This window comes from Melopsittacus undulatus, chromosome 17 (genome assembly GCF_012275295.1).
Source record: "Melopsittacus undulatus isolate bMelUnd1 chromosome 17, bMelUnd1.mat.Z, whole genome shotgun sequence".
NCBI classification, from domain to species: domain Eukaryota; kingdom Metazoa; phylum Chordata; class Aves; order Psittaciformes; family Psittaculidae; genus Melopsittacus; species Melopsittacus undulatus.
Genome location: NC_047543.1, coordinates 2,954,158 through 2,970,398, shown reverse-complemented (window position 1 = coordinate 2,970,398; position 16,241 = coordinate 2,954,158). Strand labels below are relative to the sequence as shown.

The following is a 16,241-nucleotide window of genomic DNA, read 5'->3' as shown; positions in this document are numbered from 1 at the left end:
CTCACGACTCCATAAATACAAGAAACTCAAGCTGTTCCTGTGACCTGAATCCTCAGAGAGCCTGAGATTGTGCCTTTAATCAAGTCACTTTTACAGCCATGTAATGTATCATATATATATATATATATATATTACAAGGTGATGTAAACCCATCTCATGTATGAAAACCTCACCAGCAGCATCCATTTGGAAGAACCACTGACTCCAGCCCTTCCAGCTGGGCTGCCTTGGGTATGAGTGCTCTGTGCCCATCAGCAGTGTGGTATTGCTTTGCTTAGCACAGGAAAAGGGCACTGATGGACTCGGGCTTAAGGAAGCCTTAACCCCAGATCCAAGCCAATGGGCAGGTAATCAGACATCATTTTCCAGGTCTACCTCGAGGTTCTTAAACCCTTGGGAGTCTCTGGTTTCAAGTCCTGCAGGCTCAGATTTCCCTTCCTTCTCCAAGGACAAGATTCTCAGATACATCTTTGCTCCTTTCTTGCTCATCAGCCTGCATTAAAACCACCCCAGCCCATTCCCCCTTGTCCCATCCCTACATCCCTTGTCCCAAGCCCCTCTCCAGGTTTCCTGCAGCCCCTTTAGGCACTGGAGCTGCTCCCAGGTCTCCCCTTAAGGAGCCTTCTCTTGTCCAGCCCAGCTCTCTCAGCCTGGCTCCAGAGCAGAGCTGCTCCAGGCTTAGAGCATCTTCATGCTCCTCCTTGTAAGTCCATAGTACAGCTGCAACACAGGGAAGTATTTAACACACGGGGCTAAGACAGCAAAGCCAGATTAAAGGAAATCAAAGTAACAGAAAGTACAAGGGGACAAAATCCCCCTTTCAGCTGTAGGAATCTGCACCATTTACACATCCCAAAGCACAACTGCCACGGTCTCTGCAGCCTCTTCAAAGCACAGTTATAGCTCAAGAGCTCCCCAATGTACTTGGAGCAGCAGCACGTTCCTGACTGCTGCAGAGATGCCTTTGCAAGGAGGCACATCCCCAGTGATCCCCTTGGATCCAAAGGCCACACAGAGGAGATCCCATCACCAGCATAGAGCTTTCTGACACCTGAGCCCTCACAAATGGATGGGGCCAGCCAGGAATAATGAAGTTATCTCCTTTGGAAGTAAGGTTTTCTCAATGTGTCATCAGTGGGGAAGAAAGAAGAAGGATTCTACAGCAATTTGTTCCCTGTCCCATTATTCACCCTGTGCTCAGAGCTATTAAAGAATCTCCATAGAAGCAGTTAATCTCCAACAATCATTCCAGCAAATGGGAAAAGCCTCACTCCTTCATCCCCACACTTCCAGGGAGAGCAGAAGGGAGCTGTGCTTGGCTCTGAGCCCTCTCTAGGGCAGTACCTGTGTGCAGCCCTTCAGGAAGAGGGCTTTGAGTCCTCCGCAGCCTCTCACCAGGGCCTGGATGCCATCCTTGGTCACTTGGTCACACCAGGAGATGTTCAGCTGTTCCAGCAATGGGCAGCCCTCACTGTGCAAGGGGAAGGAAAAGCTTGGGTTTGGTTTGGGATGAAATCCTGCTCCGTGATCCCATTCTGGATACCCCCCCCAGTCACACTGAAGGCTTCCTGGATCTGAATACAAGCAAAGCACCCTCAAGCCAAGGCAAACTAGGGCTGATTTCTGCCCAGGTGTAACACTGCATTGGCAAAGAGCTGCCAGGAGGAGTAACACTCAATGTGTAAGCAGGAACATGCCAGCATCCACCTGAGAGCTGCAGCACGAATGTGACCTTGGGAAGATGGGGATGAGGAGGAAGATGCTCAAGGGAAGGGAAAAACAGGCTCAAAAAGAATGGAATCATTCACTTGCTCTTCCAAATCTGTTTTCTTCTGGTGTCCAGATTCACTCTCCAGTGTTTTTTTCCTGGGATACAGCTTCCCTCTATTTTCTTTTATTCTCTTATTCATAAATCTTAATGTATTATATTATACTGAATTTATAAGTATTATTTTTCAATAGCTTGGCCTCTATTGCTGCCTTCAGTGGGGTTTTCCTGCCCCTTTTCCCATCCCAGTATCCTCCCTAAACAACTGCTGAGCACCAAGGGCACACTGGGAGTGAAGGAGCTGCAGAAGGAGCCCTCCAGAAAGGAGGCCCCAAAGGCTTTAAGAGAGCACAATCCTGCTGCTGCCCATGGCCATCTGGATGGATGCAAGCAAGGATGAGGGCAGGTTTACCGAGTCCTCCTCTGTCTTAGCAAGGCAATGGGAACACTGAACCTGAGCTCCAAATCACAGCCGCACCTCCCAGCCTCCTCCAAGGCACACAGGACACAGGCAGTGGTGTTGCTGAGTCCTACCTGAGTGCTTTGAGGGACAGGTTGGTTATGGAGGTGCAGGAAGCCAGGTCGAGGTGCCTGAGTTTCGAGCAGAACTTGCTGAGGCTGGTACATGTCCTGCAAGAGAACAGAGTGGACACACTCAGAACCAATCCCAGCATCCCAAGGGTTGGAAGGGACCTCAAAGATCATCCAGTCCAACCCCCTGCAAGAGCAGGGTAACCTGGAGTACATCCCACAGGAACTTGTCCAGGTGAGCCTTGGATATCTCCAGTGTAGGAGACTCCACAACCCCCCTGGGCAACCTGTTCTAGTGCTCTGGCACTCTCACAGTAAAGAAGTTCTTCCTGATGTTAACGTGGAACCTCCTATGCTCCAGTTTACACCCATTGCCCCTTGTCCTACCACTGGATATCACTGAAACAAGCCCAGCTCCATCATCCTACACCCACCCTTTACAACACTGATGAGCTCACCCCTCAGTCTCCTCTTCTCCAAGCTAAAGAGACCCAGCTCCCTCAGCCTCTCCTCATAAGGGAGCTGTTCCACTCCCTTCATCATCTTTGTGGCTCTGTGTTGGACCCTTCCAAGCCATTCCCTGTCCTTGAACTGAGGGGCTCAGAACTGGATGCAATATTCCAGATGCGGCCTCACCAAGGCAGAGTAGAGGGGGACGAGAACCTTTCTTGCCCTACTCACCACCCCCTTTCTAATGCACCCTAGGATGCCATTTGCCTTCTTGGCCTAAGGGCACATTGCTGGCTCATGGTCATCCTCCCATCCACCAGGACCCCCAGGTCCCTTTCCCCTTCACTCCTTTCCAGCAGGTCAACCCCCAGCCTGTACTGGTCCATGGGGTTGTTCTGCCCCAGATGCAAGACTCTCAATTCAACCCTTGTTGAATGTCATCAGTGTCTCCCTGCCCAACTCTGTCCAGGTCTCTCTGAATGGCAGCACAGCCTTGTGGTGTGTCAGCCACTGCTCCCAGTTCAGTGCCACCACTCTCAGGCCACAGAGTCCCACACATAACCCACCACATGCATCCCATCACCTGCCACCGGCCTTCCCTTAAAACAGGGATGGAATCCAGCCTGGTGCCCATGGAAAAGGGGATGCACAGAGAGGAAGGAGCTCTACTCACGCGTCAGTGATCTTGGTGCAGCCGTTCAGGTTCAGGACTTCAATGTTCCTGCAGTTCTGGGCAAACGTTCTTGAGGAAAGGAAAAGGGAAAACACTGGATTTGAGGCTGTGCAATTCCAGGTGTTTTATGGCCTTTAATGGGAACACAGCTGACAAACTTGTCTCAATGTAAGTGAATGTACAACAGAAGGAATCCATGCTGCCCCACACCTTGCCTTGGGATCCCCCAGCCTTAAGGCCAAGGCTGGTAAGTCAGTGCCAGCTCCTTGCAGCAGCAGCTGGCAAGGGTTCCATGAGCACTGAGAACAATGGTTACTCTGAAGCTGAACCATGACAAACTCCAAAGGCTTTAATGAGAAATGAGCATTAAAAAGCCTTCAGCATTAAAGGATAAACTCAATGATAAACTCAATGATGCTGCTCTCAATGGCTGACATTGGACACAGGCTAAAGAGCTCAGGTCCAACGTGTTCCTCAGAGCCTGCAGAGATGGGATCCCCCTTCCCATCACCTTTAGGAGCAGGAGGAAGCCTCCCCAGTACCTCAGTGCATTGTCTCCCACTCCCAGGCAGCCGCGCAGGCTGAGCTTCCGCAGGAACCCCCCACACCTCTTGGAGATGTTCTCCACCACCCGGCCCTGTGGGAGACACAAGAGCAGCACAATGAGAACCCTGAGCAGCCCCACACTGAGCTCCCAGGGCTCACAGACACAAAGGTTAAGGATGCAGGGCAGGGAGAGGGGAATTATTCAGCTTCTGAAGATGGAGAGATAAGGAACAACCTCCTAAAGCCACTCAGGGTGATGGCTGAGGAGCTGCCTTCAGTGCAGAGCTCCTGGACATCCATGGATGAAGGCAGCAGTGCCCTGGCTACAGACCTACAAATAAGCACAGTCTAGGCACTGTGAACTGGCTTTCATGAGCCCTGTTCAAGAGAGATGTGAGGCAGAACCAGAGAGAAAGGGATTCAAACATCTGTGTTCAAGAGATCTGTATCATTGGGAGCCTCCAAAGACACCATTGAGCATCTCTGGAAACAAGCTGACATTGGCCCAGCTATTGCTCACTGTGAATGAATCACACACACAACCACACACTGGTTTGGCTTGGAAAGGGACCTTCAAGCCCATCCAGCTCCAAGCCCTTGCCATGGGCAGGGACACCTTCCACAGGAGCAGCTGCTCCAAGCCCCCAGAACCATTGAGAGAACACTGGCATCAGTGTGCAGAGATACAAACACCTTGTCTACATGGTTGTTCATCACAGAGACATGAACATCCCTTGGGTCTTCAGGCAGCAGTTGGCATTTAGGACCTCATCCCAGTGATGAGAGGCTCCTATAACATTTCTCCAGCCCCAAACCGGAGCAAGCATCAGAACCCCATGATCAAAAGGGAATGAGCTCAATGAGGTCTCTGGATGAGGCTCTGCTGACATCCGGCTGTGGAAGCACTGCCCTGGCTGCAGGCATCTCCATGTGGAAGGGCTGGAAAACCTGACCCAGTCCCTGTGGTTCTGCAGCTCCTCCAGCAAGTGTTGGGATTCACAGGCTTGGATGAGAGGATTCCAGAGAGAGGTCACCTCAATGGGTGATGGACATCCCCTTCAAGCAAAGGACACACTGGCACCAGCCTTGGAGGTGCTCTCAGGTTAGGTACCACCTCTCCAAGTGCTGTGTTTCCAAAGGGACGGCCGGTGCTCCTGCAGGACCTTCTGTTTGATGCATGGGGAGGGGACAAAGAGGCATGAAACCCATGTGAAAAGTGCTGGTGAATGGGAAGAGCATCATCCCTATTCGCAGTGCTCCTTCCAGCCCTCAAGCAGGCTCCATCCTGAACACTGCTCTGCCTCCATGGAAGGAAAGGCAGAACTTCCAAGGGCTCATTCTCAAGCAAACCACACCATTTACTTCCTCCAGGAAGCCTCAGGCCATTGAGACCCTGCAGGTGCAGCAGCACAAACCTCCTCCTTGAGCAGAGGGCTCAGACCCAGCAGCAGGAGATGGATTTCACCCTTTCCTCCTCAAATAAGAGGTGTGTTTCCCACCAGTTCCCATGGGTGAGAACCTTCAGCCCTCATCTGGGCTCTGTTAGGAGTTAAAATGATCCGCTCCCTATTTCCCTGCTCTAATATGTTATAAAGAGGATAGAACATTCCCTTTTCCTACCCAATGCAATGTTCCACTTGAAGACCAGCCCAGCAGCATCCGTTCCTCTCAGTGCTGAGGAATCCCCATCTTACAGACTCAGAACAGCTACAACAAAGCCTTTCAAAGCTGCACCTCTTAGGAACTAATCTGGCCCCCCAAACCCCTTTCATGCATCAATATATATCACATATCATATAATGTCTGATATTAAAGCTAAGCCAGGAGAGGACAGACACGTTCAGGCCATGTTTCAAGAGATATTCAGTGTTAATGGTCTGAGTCAGGGCTCTGTTAACACCTACATGGAAAGTGGCCTCCATTCTGCTCTCCCCCAGAATGGAACTGTTCTCCTTATTTCTGGTCTCAGAGCACACCCAAAACCACTTCCCTTCCATTACCACCTTTGAGCTGTGATACAGATACAGAATCCTGTCCATGTTCAAAAGCTGAATGGATTGCCAAGTCTCCCTGAAGCTAAGGAGAACTGAACTGAATGGCTGCTCTCTCCAGGGAAGGCAACGAGGGCTACGTTGGGAGTGTTAATCCATTCTAGGCTGTAATTACATTTTAAACAAGAAAAACGGGTTTGTATGTCACTTAATTATACCTCAATATCCCTCTGGAAATCAAACAGGTCAATTCGCTGCCAGTTGCTGCCATCCAGGGCCAGAACATTCCATGCCTTTATTGGGGGAAAAGAAAGGTAAATGTGTTGTTAATAGGGGACAAAAGACACCAGTGGGGACCCAGTTACAGTTTGCCCCTTTCAGAACCAACACTGGGGCACAGATGTAAGAGCAACAGCTCCCTATAGCATCTCTTGCTCTCCCCTCACTATGGGGCACACTCTTCCAAGCCACTGGTGCTCCCACACAAGGTGAAGATGCTGAGGCAGGACAGGAGGCAGTGCTGCAGCATCTTCATGGTTGGAACCTAATACTCTCCAATCCAGCTACACCAAAGCCTTTAGGGGATGCTATAGTGGGGCCAGTGTGAGCATGAAGGATACCAGGACATGAGGAAACCCTATACTGGGTACCCACACTGTCAAGAGAAGTGAAGCCAGGCTGAGGGTGCAGAGGAGGGTGATGGTGCTGGGATGGGGGACTTGGTGACCAGGTCCCATAGTGGTGGGTGAAGCTGTTGCCTCCTCTCACACCTCTCTTTGCCTCCAGCAGAAAGAGGTGTTCAAAGCAGCTCCACCACTTGGTGCACTTGGTGCCACATTCCACAGATGGGGAATTCAGAGCTTTGGAAGCTGCCCAGCTAACATAGCACCCAGGACCTACAGCCTCTGCCTTATGGGGCTGCTTTGGTTTATTTAAACAACCACCCAGAAGCTAGAAATGAGAACCAGGAACTGAAAGTCACTAAATCCTGCTCTTAATGAACCAAAAAGGTTGTCAACACGGAGCCTGAAGTATACATGATGGAATCAAGGTGCACGACTAGATCCCATCCTAACCATGAGCCCATCATTATGACAGCTGACGTGTATGAGTATATACATGTGTTTATACTACCTCTATTACATGCACTAAGCTGCATCTCCATCACCACGTAGCAGCTGTTGTGCAAGCCATGTACAGACAGAACTGTGACTATTCATTCAGTCTCTGCCTTTTCACTCATTGCTGATCTGGTTTAAGATCTGGTTATCACCACGAGAGAACTTAAGAGCTCCAGCAGAGAATAAATGCATCAGTGCCTGCAGATCTGACTGTGTAATGGAGGGGACTTTACCTACAGCCCTTTGGAGCTCTGCATGGGTACTTTAGTCCTTTACAGTACCTGCTGTGTCACATCATGACTACAGTGTTCTCTGATGCCCTGTGGGCTGTGTGAGCAGGAGCAAGTGACAGAAACGGGAGCACAGCCTGGCATTGGCAAGTCTCTTGGACAGCCTGTTCTGGTCAGTATTGTTCTGAAGAGCAGGGATTTCAGCTGGCAGAGCTCTCACTGCAAGGCTGGTGTTCCACAGACAACACAGGGTGCTAACTGCAGTGCCCAGACATCACACAGGGGGTTTAATGCAGTTAGGAATGGGTAAGCACAGGCTTTCTCCCTCTTATGTACTCTGAATAATGGAGTCCAAGCTTGAACCCAGGTTGCTGAGCTCTGCAGGTGTCACTCAGCACTGCCAGGGCACTGAGCACATCACTGCAACACCCTCTGCATGGAGCCTGCTGCACTGATGCCTCCTCTGCATCTGAGCAGACCCTGGTGACAGGAAGGATCCACACTGATGGGGAGCCTGTAACCAGACCTGCAGGTGGAGTGTTCCCAAGTGGACCATGCAGGCTGGATGTCAGGAGCTGAAAACCAGGAGCTGCCTGAGGGAAAACCAACCCTGAGGAAAACAGACCCAGTTCAACTTCCATCCTTCCTCTGACTACAGGAAAGTCACTTCCATTGACATTTATCTCCATCAAAGCCCTCAAGATGCTGTTTCAGACTCCTCCAGGGATGTGTTTCCATCAGCACAACCAAACCTAGGCTCACTGGAGGGTTCCTGGGCAAAAAGGGAGCCAGCTCCACACAGCAAACACTGGCAAAGGGATTCCAAGCTCTGAGTCCCCCTTCACTGCTGACACCAGAAGCTTCTGGTATCGTGGTGTTATTTAGTGCCCTGTGTTAACAATAGCTGAGTGACACAAAGCTCCCTAAGCCAAAGCCTCGTGGTCTGACACACGAGGGGAAGCTGGAGCCCTCCAGAACCAACCCAACCGTTCCCATCCAGCAGCAAGGAGGAAGGTTCTCACCCTGGAAACTTGAGCACAGCGACACAGAGTGACCACATCCAGGAAGGAGAAAATCCTGTAAGAGAAACAAAAGAAGCCTTCTTGGTTACGGGTGTTTAAAGCACATTAAACCAGGCTGAACAAAGGGGAAAGCAAAGCCCTGGAGACAGCAAAACTCCTTTGTGATGCAGCTGAAAGCTCAACTGTGAAAAGAAGTGCAGGGTTAGCAGTTGACACATGAAAGCAGGACACAGACACTGAGGCACTGGGAAACACTCATCTCCCACCTTGCAGTGCTTGCTGGCAGCAAACTCAATGATCATTTAGCAAGAGATGCTCACGGGTATCATGTAGCTTAATGGTTCAGTTAGGTCAGGATAGGGAACAACATTCACACTGTGGGGTTTGGCTCCTATTTGACACAAAGAGAGAGGTTGTCTGAAGAACCACACACCACACACCCCTGTTGATCTCTTCACATCTGGGAGCTGTCAATGGGCTCGGTACCTTGCACACGCAGGTAGGGGTGTATGTGCCTGAGAGGAAAGCATGGGTGGCACAGCCCAGTGTCAGCATGGCAAAGTGTCACTGCTGAATTCCTTCATCCCAATAAACAGGACAGCAGCACCAGGGTGTTGGGTGTACCCTGGCAGGGCAATGACAGCAGTGACCACATCACCTCAATGCTGACTGCATCTCCAAGGCACTGCACTGATGTACATCTCCCAGCTGTGAGCTGCAGTGGTGCAGAGCAAAACCCTCCTCCTGCCCCTGTGTTAACAACACCTCGTGGTTGGAACAGGTTGGTGTGGAAAGCAAGGGATGATCCATGCACTGAAACCAGGCTGTCCAGAGGGAGGCCATGGGGATGCTGCAGGGCTGGAGCAGCTCTGCTCTGGAGCCAGGCTGAGAGAGCTGGGCTGGGGCAGCCTGGACAAGAGAAGGCTCCTGAAGGGGAGACCTGAGAGCAGCTCCAGTGCCTGAAGGGGCTGCAGGAAACCTGGAGAGGGGCTTGGGACAAGGGATGTAGGGACAGGCCAAGGGGAATGGCTTGAACCTGCCCAAGAGAGGGGAGACTGAGCTGAGCTCTTAGGCAGAAGCTGTTCCCTGTGAGGGTGCTGAGGCGCTGGCACAGGGTGCCCAGAGAAGCTGTGGCTGCCCCATCCCTGGCAGTGCTCAAGGCCAGGTTGGACACAGGGGCTTGGAGCAGCTGCTCCAGTGGAAGGGGTCCCTGCCCGTGGCAGGGGTTGGAGCTGGAGGAGCTTTAAGCTCCCTTCCAACCAAAACCATTCAGGGATTCTTGCCCATTCCATGTCACAACACGATGATCACATCAGCAGGTACACACAAAACACTCCATCAACATCAGCGTTGATGGAAAAGGATGCTCCTGCTCGAGGATGAATGCAGATTCCTCATCAAAGCACGGATGCTTATGTAGCCTTAGCAGTGAATCCTTCAGCCAGGATAGGGCAGAATCAACAGCCACGTGTGCTCCTGTGTTTCTACACAGATTCAAGGAGTTTGGTTTAAGACACCTCTCATCTGTTCCTTACACATCTCATCATGAGATATTTGCACTTCAAAGGTCTGGAACTGAGCTACACACACTTCACTGTAACAGTGCTTTGGGAAGCCACCTGTGGATGCGAGCAGCAGTTTCACACTCCCTGCTGATGGACAAGTGCTCCCCTCCCATGAAGTGTCATTTACTCCTGCATGTCTGCAAAGCCCATGCACAACAATACAAGGAAAGCCTGGGGAAATGGGAGAAGCAAGGGAAAATCCTTCCTTTCCCCCTGGATTCCCATTGTGGCAGCAAACACCACCCCAGGCTCCATGGGAACAGCGCCCGGGTCAGGAACCACGCAAGCTTTCTATACTTTCCTTAGATTGCTTTCTCCATGGAAATCCCAGGCTATGAATAACCCTCCCATCCCTCCATAGGGGTGATGAGGCCTTGGCCAAATGCTTTCCTACTTCCTGCTCCTCCCTTCCCGGGTTGCCCCCACAGCCAAAGGGATGGCAACACAGGGGAACATCTGCCCCTCTCCCCTCTGTGTCTGCTGGTGCTGAGCTCTGCCAGGAGCTCCCTTTGGAGCCTTTGGCTCTGCAGAGCTTAGGAGCATTGTTGAGTGTGTTCTGAGCTGCTCCTGCCCTCGCTCAGGAAGGGGAGCCCATGATTCAGCACAATGAGCCTGCAGGAATGACTCCTGCATCACCCGTCACTGCTCGAGGTTCGGTCATGGCAGAGCTGGCTCCAGCTCCAGCCCTTTGGTGAACCAGGAGCAGCAGGAGCCTGGTTACATCCTGCGGGCACAAGGACACAAGGGCTCCTAACACCGGCCTGAACCTGCTTTGCCTTCTCCAAGGAGCTGCCCCTGCAGGGCCAGGCCAAGGGGAATGGCTTGAACCTGTCCGAGGGGAGACTGAGATGAGCTCCTAAGAGGTTAGAGCTGGAGGAGCTTTAAGGTCCCTTCATCCCAACCCAGGCTGGTATTCCCTAACCCTAACCCCAATTCTGCCTTAAGAGATCAACCTGCCCAGAGCAGGGATGTGGATTCATACACCCAGCACAATGGGTGTGCTCTGTTCCCAGCTGACTGCTGCTCCCTTACACTGCTCTTTTGGCTCTTCCGAGCTGACAACAGTAATGCACACCAAGAACTACCATCAGACAGCGATCACAGGTGAAGGCAGACTGAGCATTCCAAAGAGGAATTAAGCCCAGATGTGGAACTGCAGCAGATTGAGTTGCTTCACCCCAAAGGGACTCCCCTGCCTGAGCAGTTCAGCTCTCAGCCATTCTGCAGCCTTCAGCCTCTTAATCCACTCAGGGTTTTCCAGGGCTCCTCACTTTCCCACTGCCATTCTAATTGGATTAGGGTCAGGACTCTAATGCCATCCCTGGCTGCTGCGGGCTTGGAGGTGAGCTAGCTTAGACCTTCAGCCTGCTATAATTATCCAGTGACCCACCAGGCCTGCTGGGTTTTGCTCTGGACCCATTTGATACCAATGCAGAGGAGAAAGGACACCTTTGCTGTCAACCCATCGCTCCCAATGAGCTCTGCTCCTGCCTGGTCCTGAGCAGCACTGGAGCTCCTGAGCACCAAAGTAACGTGAAGGTCAGAAGGCAAAGGCAATGGCCATGGCTGTGCTGGAGATGGGCAGGCAGCAGCATAAAGGAAAAGCTGCTTATGGCAGGAGAGAACTGAGAACTGCTTGACCTGCCCATGAACCAGCAAGGAAAAGAGCTCCTGCTGCCAAGGGAGGCAGCCCCATATCCCAGCAGGAGGGGACCTGCTGCAGGGAAGCAGCAGAGATCCCCCTGCCATGGCACATCCACATCCGAGGCTTGCAGACAGAACAGGCACCTGGCAAGCAGCCCTCAAAGGAAGGAATGTGGCTTTCCCAGAGGATCATGGCAGGGCAACAGGGATGGGATGGGGAAAGGAGCACAGGCACAGCCGCATGGAGCAGGAACTCAGTGCAGGGGCAGCAGTGAAGGGCTGGCTCCTCTGTCAGTGTCAGAGCTGTAGTGATGGATGAAGGTGTAAGCTCCTACAAGCAGAGCTGAAGCAGGCCCAGCAGCAGGAGGACAAGGACTTGGGACCCCTCAACTGATCCCAAGCCACAAACTGCTCTGTTCAGAGTCCTGCACACACCACCAGCACCAGGGCAGGAGACACAGGAGCTCTGCAAGGACACCCTGCAGTGTATTTGCCACCTCCAGCCCAGCCTCCCAGACAGAAGCACCACTGGAGTCCCACGTCTGTGTCTCGGGGCTGTGACAAAGGCTGCTCTTCACCCCTCTGCTATCCTCCCACTCTTCATGTTGCTCTAATACAGCTTTCCACTCTGCAGCCACACTACACGAGACATCAATGCCATCTGCAGAGTGAACAAGCCAGGGAACAAGACATGACACAGCAGCACTGCTTAAAACACACACGGCTTTGTCTTGTAGACAGTGACACTCATTTACAGGAGATTCCTGCAGACAACTGCATCCACGCTGCTCTTTGAAAGGCTGCACTGTCAATCCTCACTAATTAATGTTCACAATATGCTAACAGTGGATTCCAAGCCTCAAACCATCACTTATGAACTTTAAACATTTATAAACTCACCCTCCTGCTCTCTCCTGTGCTCCTCATGCTTGCCCTGGTCTACAGCAGGCTTGGGGTGATTCGTGCTGGCAAGACACAGAAGACAAAAGCATCTCCTCCCCACACTTTCTATCATGGTGCTGGCATTACCACAGTTTCTTGCCATGTCAATAATTCAAGCTGCCACCTGCAATTGCCTTCACCACTGATGGTGTTTCACTCTTTCAAGCATTCTATGTGGTCCAGCCCCAGCTTCAAGCACGGATGGACACAGCTTTACTTCCAGATGCCAACCACACACATCCCATCACTGCTGCTGCACCAGGGAAGGGGCAGATGTGAGTGCACAGGGAAGGGCAGAGCTCTCCTCCGAGATCCTCAAAGCCTGGTCCTTGAGCTCTGGACCAGGAGCATCCTGCCCTGTGCTGAACACATCTCCTATGGATGAGGACCAGGACAAAGTCTGTAGCAGAGATATGCACTTTGTACTAGAATTGAACTCTGAGAGAGGCAGAATCCTGTTCTAGACATCAGCAGGTACTCACCATGTGTTTTCACCACGGATTTTAGTCCTAGGGCTCTTCATCTACAAAACAGCAATCTGAAAACCCCAAACCTAACCATATTTAGCATAAACCGCAGCTGCTGCAGACCTCTCATCTGCTTCTGTTTGTCTATGGCTTTTCTAAAGTGACCTGATCTAAGCTCATGATTTAGGAGCACAACCAGCAAAGTACCAGCCCTGGTTGGGAAGGGAAAGGACTCACCGGAGCAGCAGCTCCTTCGGAAGCTTCTTGTTGATCACAGCTTCATCATTGTTTGAGAACATCTGGAAAGAAAGCACAGTTCAAGCCATTGAGCCATTGGTTTTCATGAGGGAAAGACAACCTACCTGAGGGGAGAGGCTGGTGCTTAACAAAGCCATTCTGAGAGAGACATCTGCCCCCATCGGCTCTCAACAGAGAAACTTTGTGCTCAGGCTTTCAGCCGCCTGGATTCGATGATGGTTGGGTAGAATATTACATCCAATATGGATGACAACTGGTCCAAAGGCTCCGTGGGTTGAGAGATGAATATAAATGGAGATTCTAAGCACTGGAGCTGCTCTCAGGTCTCCCCTTCAGGAGACTTCTCTTGTCCAGGCTGCCCCAGCCCAGCTCTCTCAGCCTGGCTCCAGAGCAGAGCTGCTTCAGCCCTCGCAGCATCCCCATGGCCTCATCCAACAGCCCCACATCCCTCTTGTGCTGCTGGATCAGGGCTGCAGGGGGGGCAATGACTGCAGTGGTCAACAAGGGACAAACCTGCAGTGGGCTCTGAAATGACCTCAGTGCAGCTTCTCTGTTCCAAGGAGTCCAATGAAGAGCAGAGGATGGTGCCTCGTGTGCTCCTTGAGAAGCATCCCCATGGATTTAAACCCCTCAGTATTGTCTTGCCGTGGTGAAAACCCAACAAACCACCAACCTCCCCACGCTTGTGCCTGTGGGAGGAAGGCTGAGCGTGATCTGTGAACCAGGACTGCTGAGCAGTGATGCCTCCTTCTGTCAGAAGCTTTCAACATTGCCAAAAGCCAAGCAGGGAATGAGAAGGAGCTTTAATTTCATTAATGAACTTCCTCTTGAACCTTTACCTAAAAGCTGATCTTCCTGAGCCACAAACCTGCTGAAATCCCAGCCTGGAAAAGCTGATTCTAATGGCTTGATGCAGTGCTCTGGATGAATGGAGGTGTATGTATGCAGAGCAAATAAAGCCAGCCTCAGGCAGGTCACTCCTGTGGCACAGGATCAGATTAAGAGTTAAAAAAAGGAAAGTAAGAACTGGCTTATGGTGCTGTTTGCCAGACCTCAATGAGACAACAGCATCTGCAAGAGCAAACACCATGTACCTGAGCCTCAATCCAGCCCCTTGCCCACCAAAGACATCACCTCCAGTGTGGAACGCTAATGTGAGATGCCAACGTGCTTCTGGGTATCAGTGGTACCTAACAGGGTAACACCATCGTGCCAAGGGGATGCTCAAACCGATGCTCTTGGAGGCATCAAACTTCAAAGCTGGTTTTTAAGCATCTCAAGGCAGGATGCTGCAGTGGGACACGAACTCAGCAGTGTTATTCCTTCACGTGTCGGTCAGAATGAGGGCTGTTCCCCCTCCACAGATGCTGTTCTCACCTCCCAGCAGATGACAGTGAGTCCGAACGGGTTCACAGGCACCACCTCAGCCTGGTTTGCAGATGATGAAATGGGGGTTTTGCCATTGCCCCAAATCACAGAGATCCCATAGATCCCATGGAGTCTGCTCCATCCGGACTCGGGTGCAAGAGCAGCGCCTCGAGCCCAGGACCTGGTTCACCCTCAGTAACAACTGCTACCAACTGCTGAGAGCCCACAGGCTCCTGTCCCTCCATCCCTTGTCCCAAGCCCCTCTCCAGGCCTCCTGCAGCCCCTTTAGGCACTGGAGCTGCTCTCAGGTCTCCCCTTCAGGAGCCTTCTCTTGTCCAGGCTGCCCCAGCCCAGCTCTCTCAGCCTGGCTCCAGAGCAGAGCTGCTCCAGCCCTCGCAGCATCCCCATGGCCTCATCCAACAACTCCAGGTCCCTCTGGTGCTGCTGCCCCAGGGCTGGATGCAGGATTCCTGCTCCATCTCCGGAGATGCCTCAGCCGATCAGCTGGGAAATGAAGGAAATCCTGCAGAGAGCTCTAACGAAGGAGGAATTACTCATGGGAAAAGGAGAGGATGATTTTCATCCCCCAGCCACCAGCACAATAGGGAAGAGCAGATCTCCGCTCATTCCCATTACTGTCCAAGCCAGGACCTTCCATTTGACCCAGCACCCTCCGGCCCTTGGACACAAATAGGAGAAGGAAAATGCAAGGAGCAAACCAGACAGCAGCAGGAGACTTCCGGAAAGGAACCAGCCTGGAAGAGAGCAGGCGAGGGGCAGGAAGGATTAAAATAGAGATTCCAGAAGCAGCCAGCCTGTTCTGTCTCATCTGTATTGGCAACAAGGCTTTGTCTGCATTCAGATGTGCCTGTGTGAATGCAGGCAGCAGTCACTGCCTGTTGTTAACACACACTGTGCACCAGGGAGGCTCCAGCACAGCATGTGCCCCAGCAGCTTCGGCACTGGGTATACTGGTAAGTCATGGCAGTGGGGACAGGTAAATACAGCCATGGACACTGGGACTCCTTGGCAGGGCCATACAAGAACAAAACCAGTTTGAAAACAATGGGAGAGGCCATTGGAGAATTCCAGGCTTTTGAATTGCTTCTAGGGATACAAACCAACTGACCCAAGTTTGCTTTTCCTACCCTGTCCCTTAACATCCTTTATTACCAGGTGTCATTCTCAACAGGATACAGGGAAACATACAGCATCCCAGCCTGGTTTGGGTTGGAATGGTCCTTCAAGCTCATCCAGCCCCAACCCCTGCCATGGGCAGGGACCCCTTCCACTGGAGCAGCTGCTCCAAGCCCCTGTGTCCAACCTGGCCTTGAGCACTGCTTGCCACCACCCTCCCAGTAAATCCCTGTTGGTGGCCCCAGTGTGGATAATGAAGAGGTTTATGTGCTGGGAACACTGGAGCTGCTGGTCAGGCCCTGGTCACATCAAGCCCTCATTACAGGGCACAGCACCCAAAGTGGGTCATGTGCATCCAGGCAGGATGCAGCCGACAGCACCTTGGAGCTGAGCGCGCGGTGGGTGAGGGTGTAATTATGAGTGTCCCTGCACAAGGAACACCTACATACGGACTGTACTCATCATACATGCAAAGAGGGGAGTGAACAACAACTGATGCAAGCTCCCGGAGTGAAGCAACTCCCAGCA

General features: G+C 52.0%; 1 protein-coding gene across 1 annotated transcript in view; it reads right to left on the bottom strand.

The window, feature by feature from the left end:
• The window catches only part of FBXL20 (F-box and leucine rich repeat protein 20), a 32,397-nt gene that overhangs the window by 6,915 nt on the left and 9,241 nt on the right, over positions 1 to 16,241 (bottom strand). Inside the window, 7 exon segments of the mRNA XM_034070044.1 lie at positions 1,345 to 1,471; positions 2,303 to 2,398; positions 3,423 to 3,491; positions 3,965 to 4,059; positions 6,178 to 6,252; positions 8,333 to 8,387; positions 13,188 to 13,249. Coding sequence (XP_033925935.1) covers positions 1,345 to 1,471; positions 2,303 to 2,398; positions 3,423 to 3,491; positions 3,965 to 4,059; positions 6,178 to 6,252; positions 8,333 to 8,387; positions 13,188 to 13,249 — 579 coding nt within the window.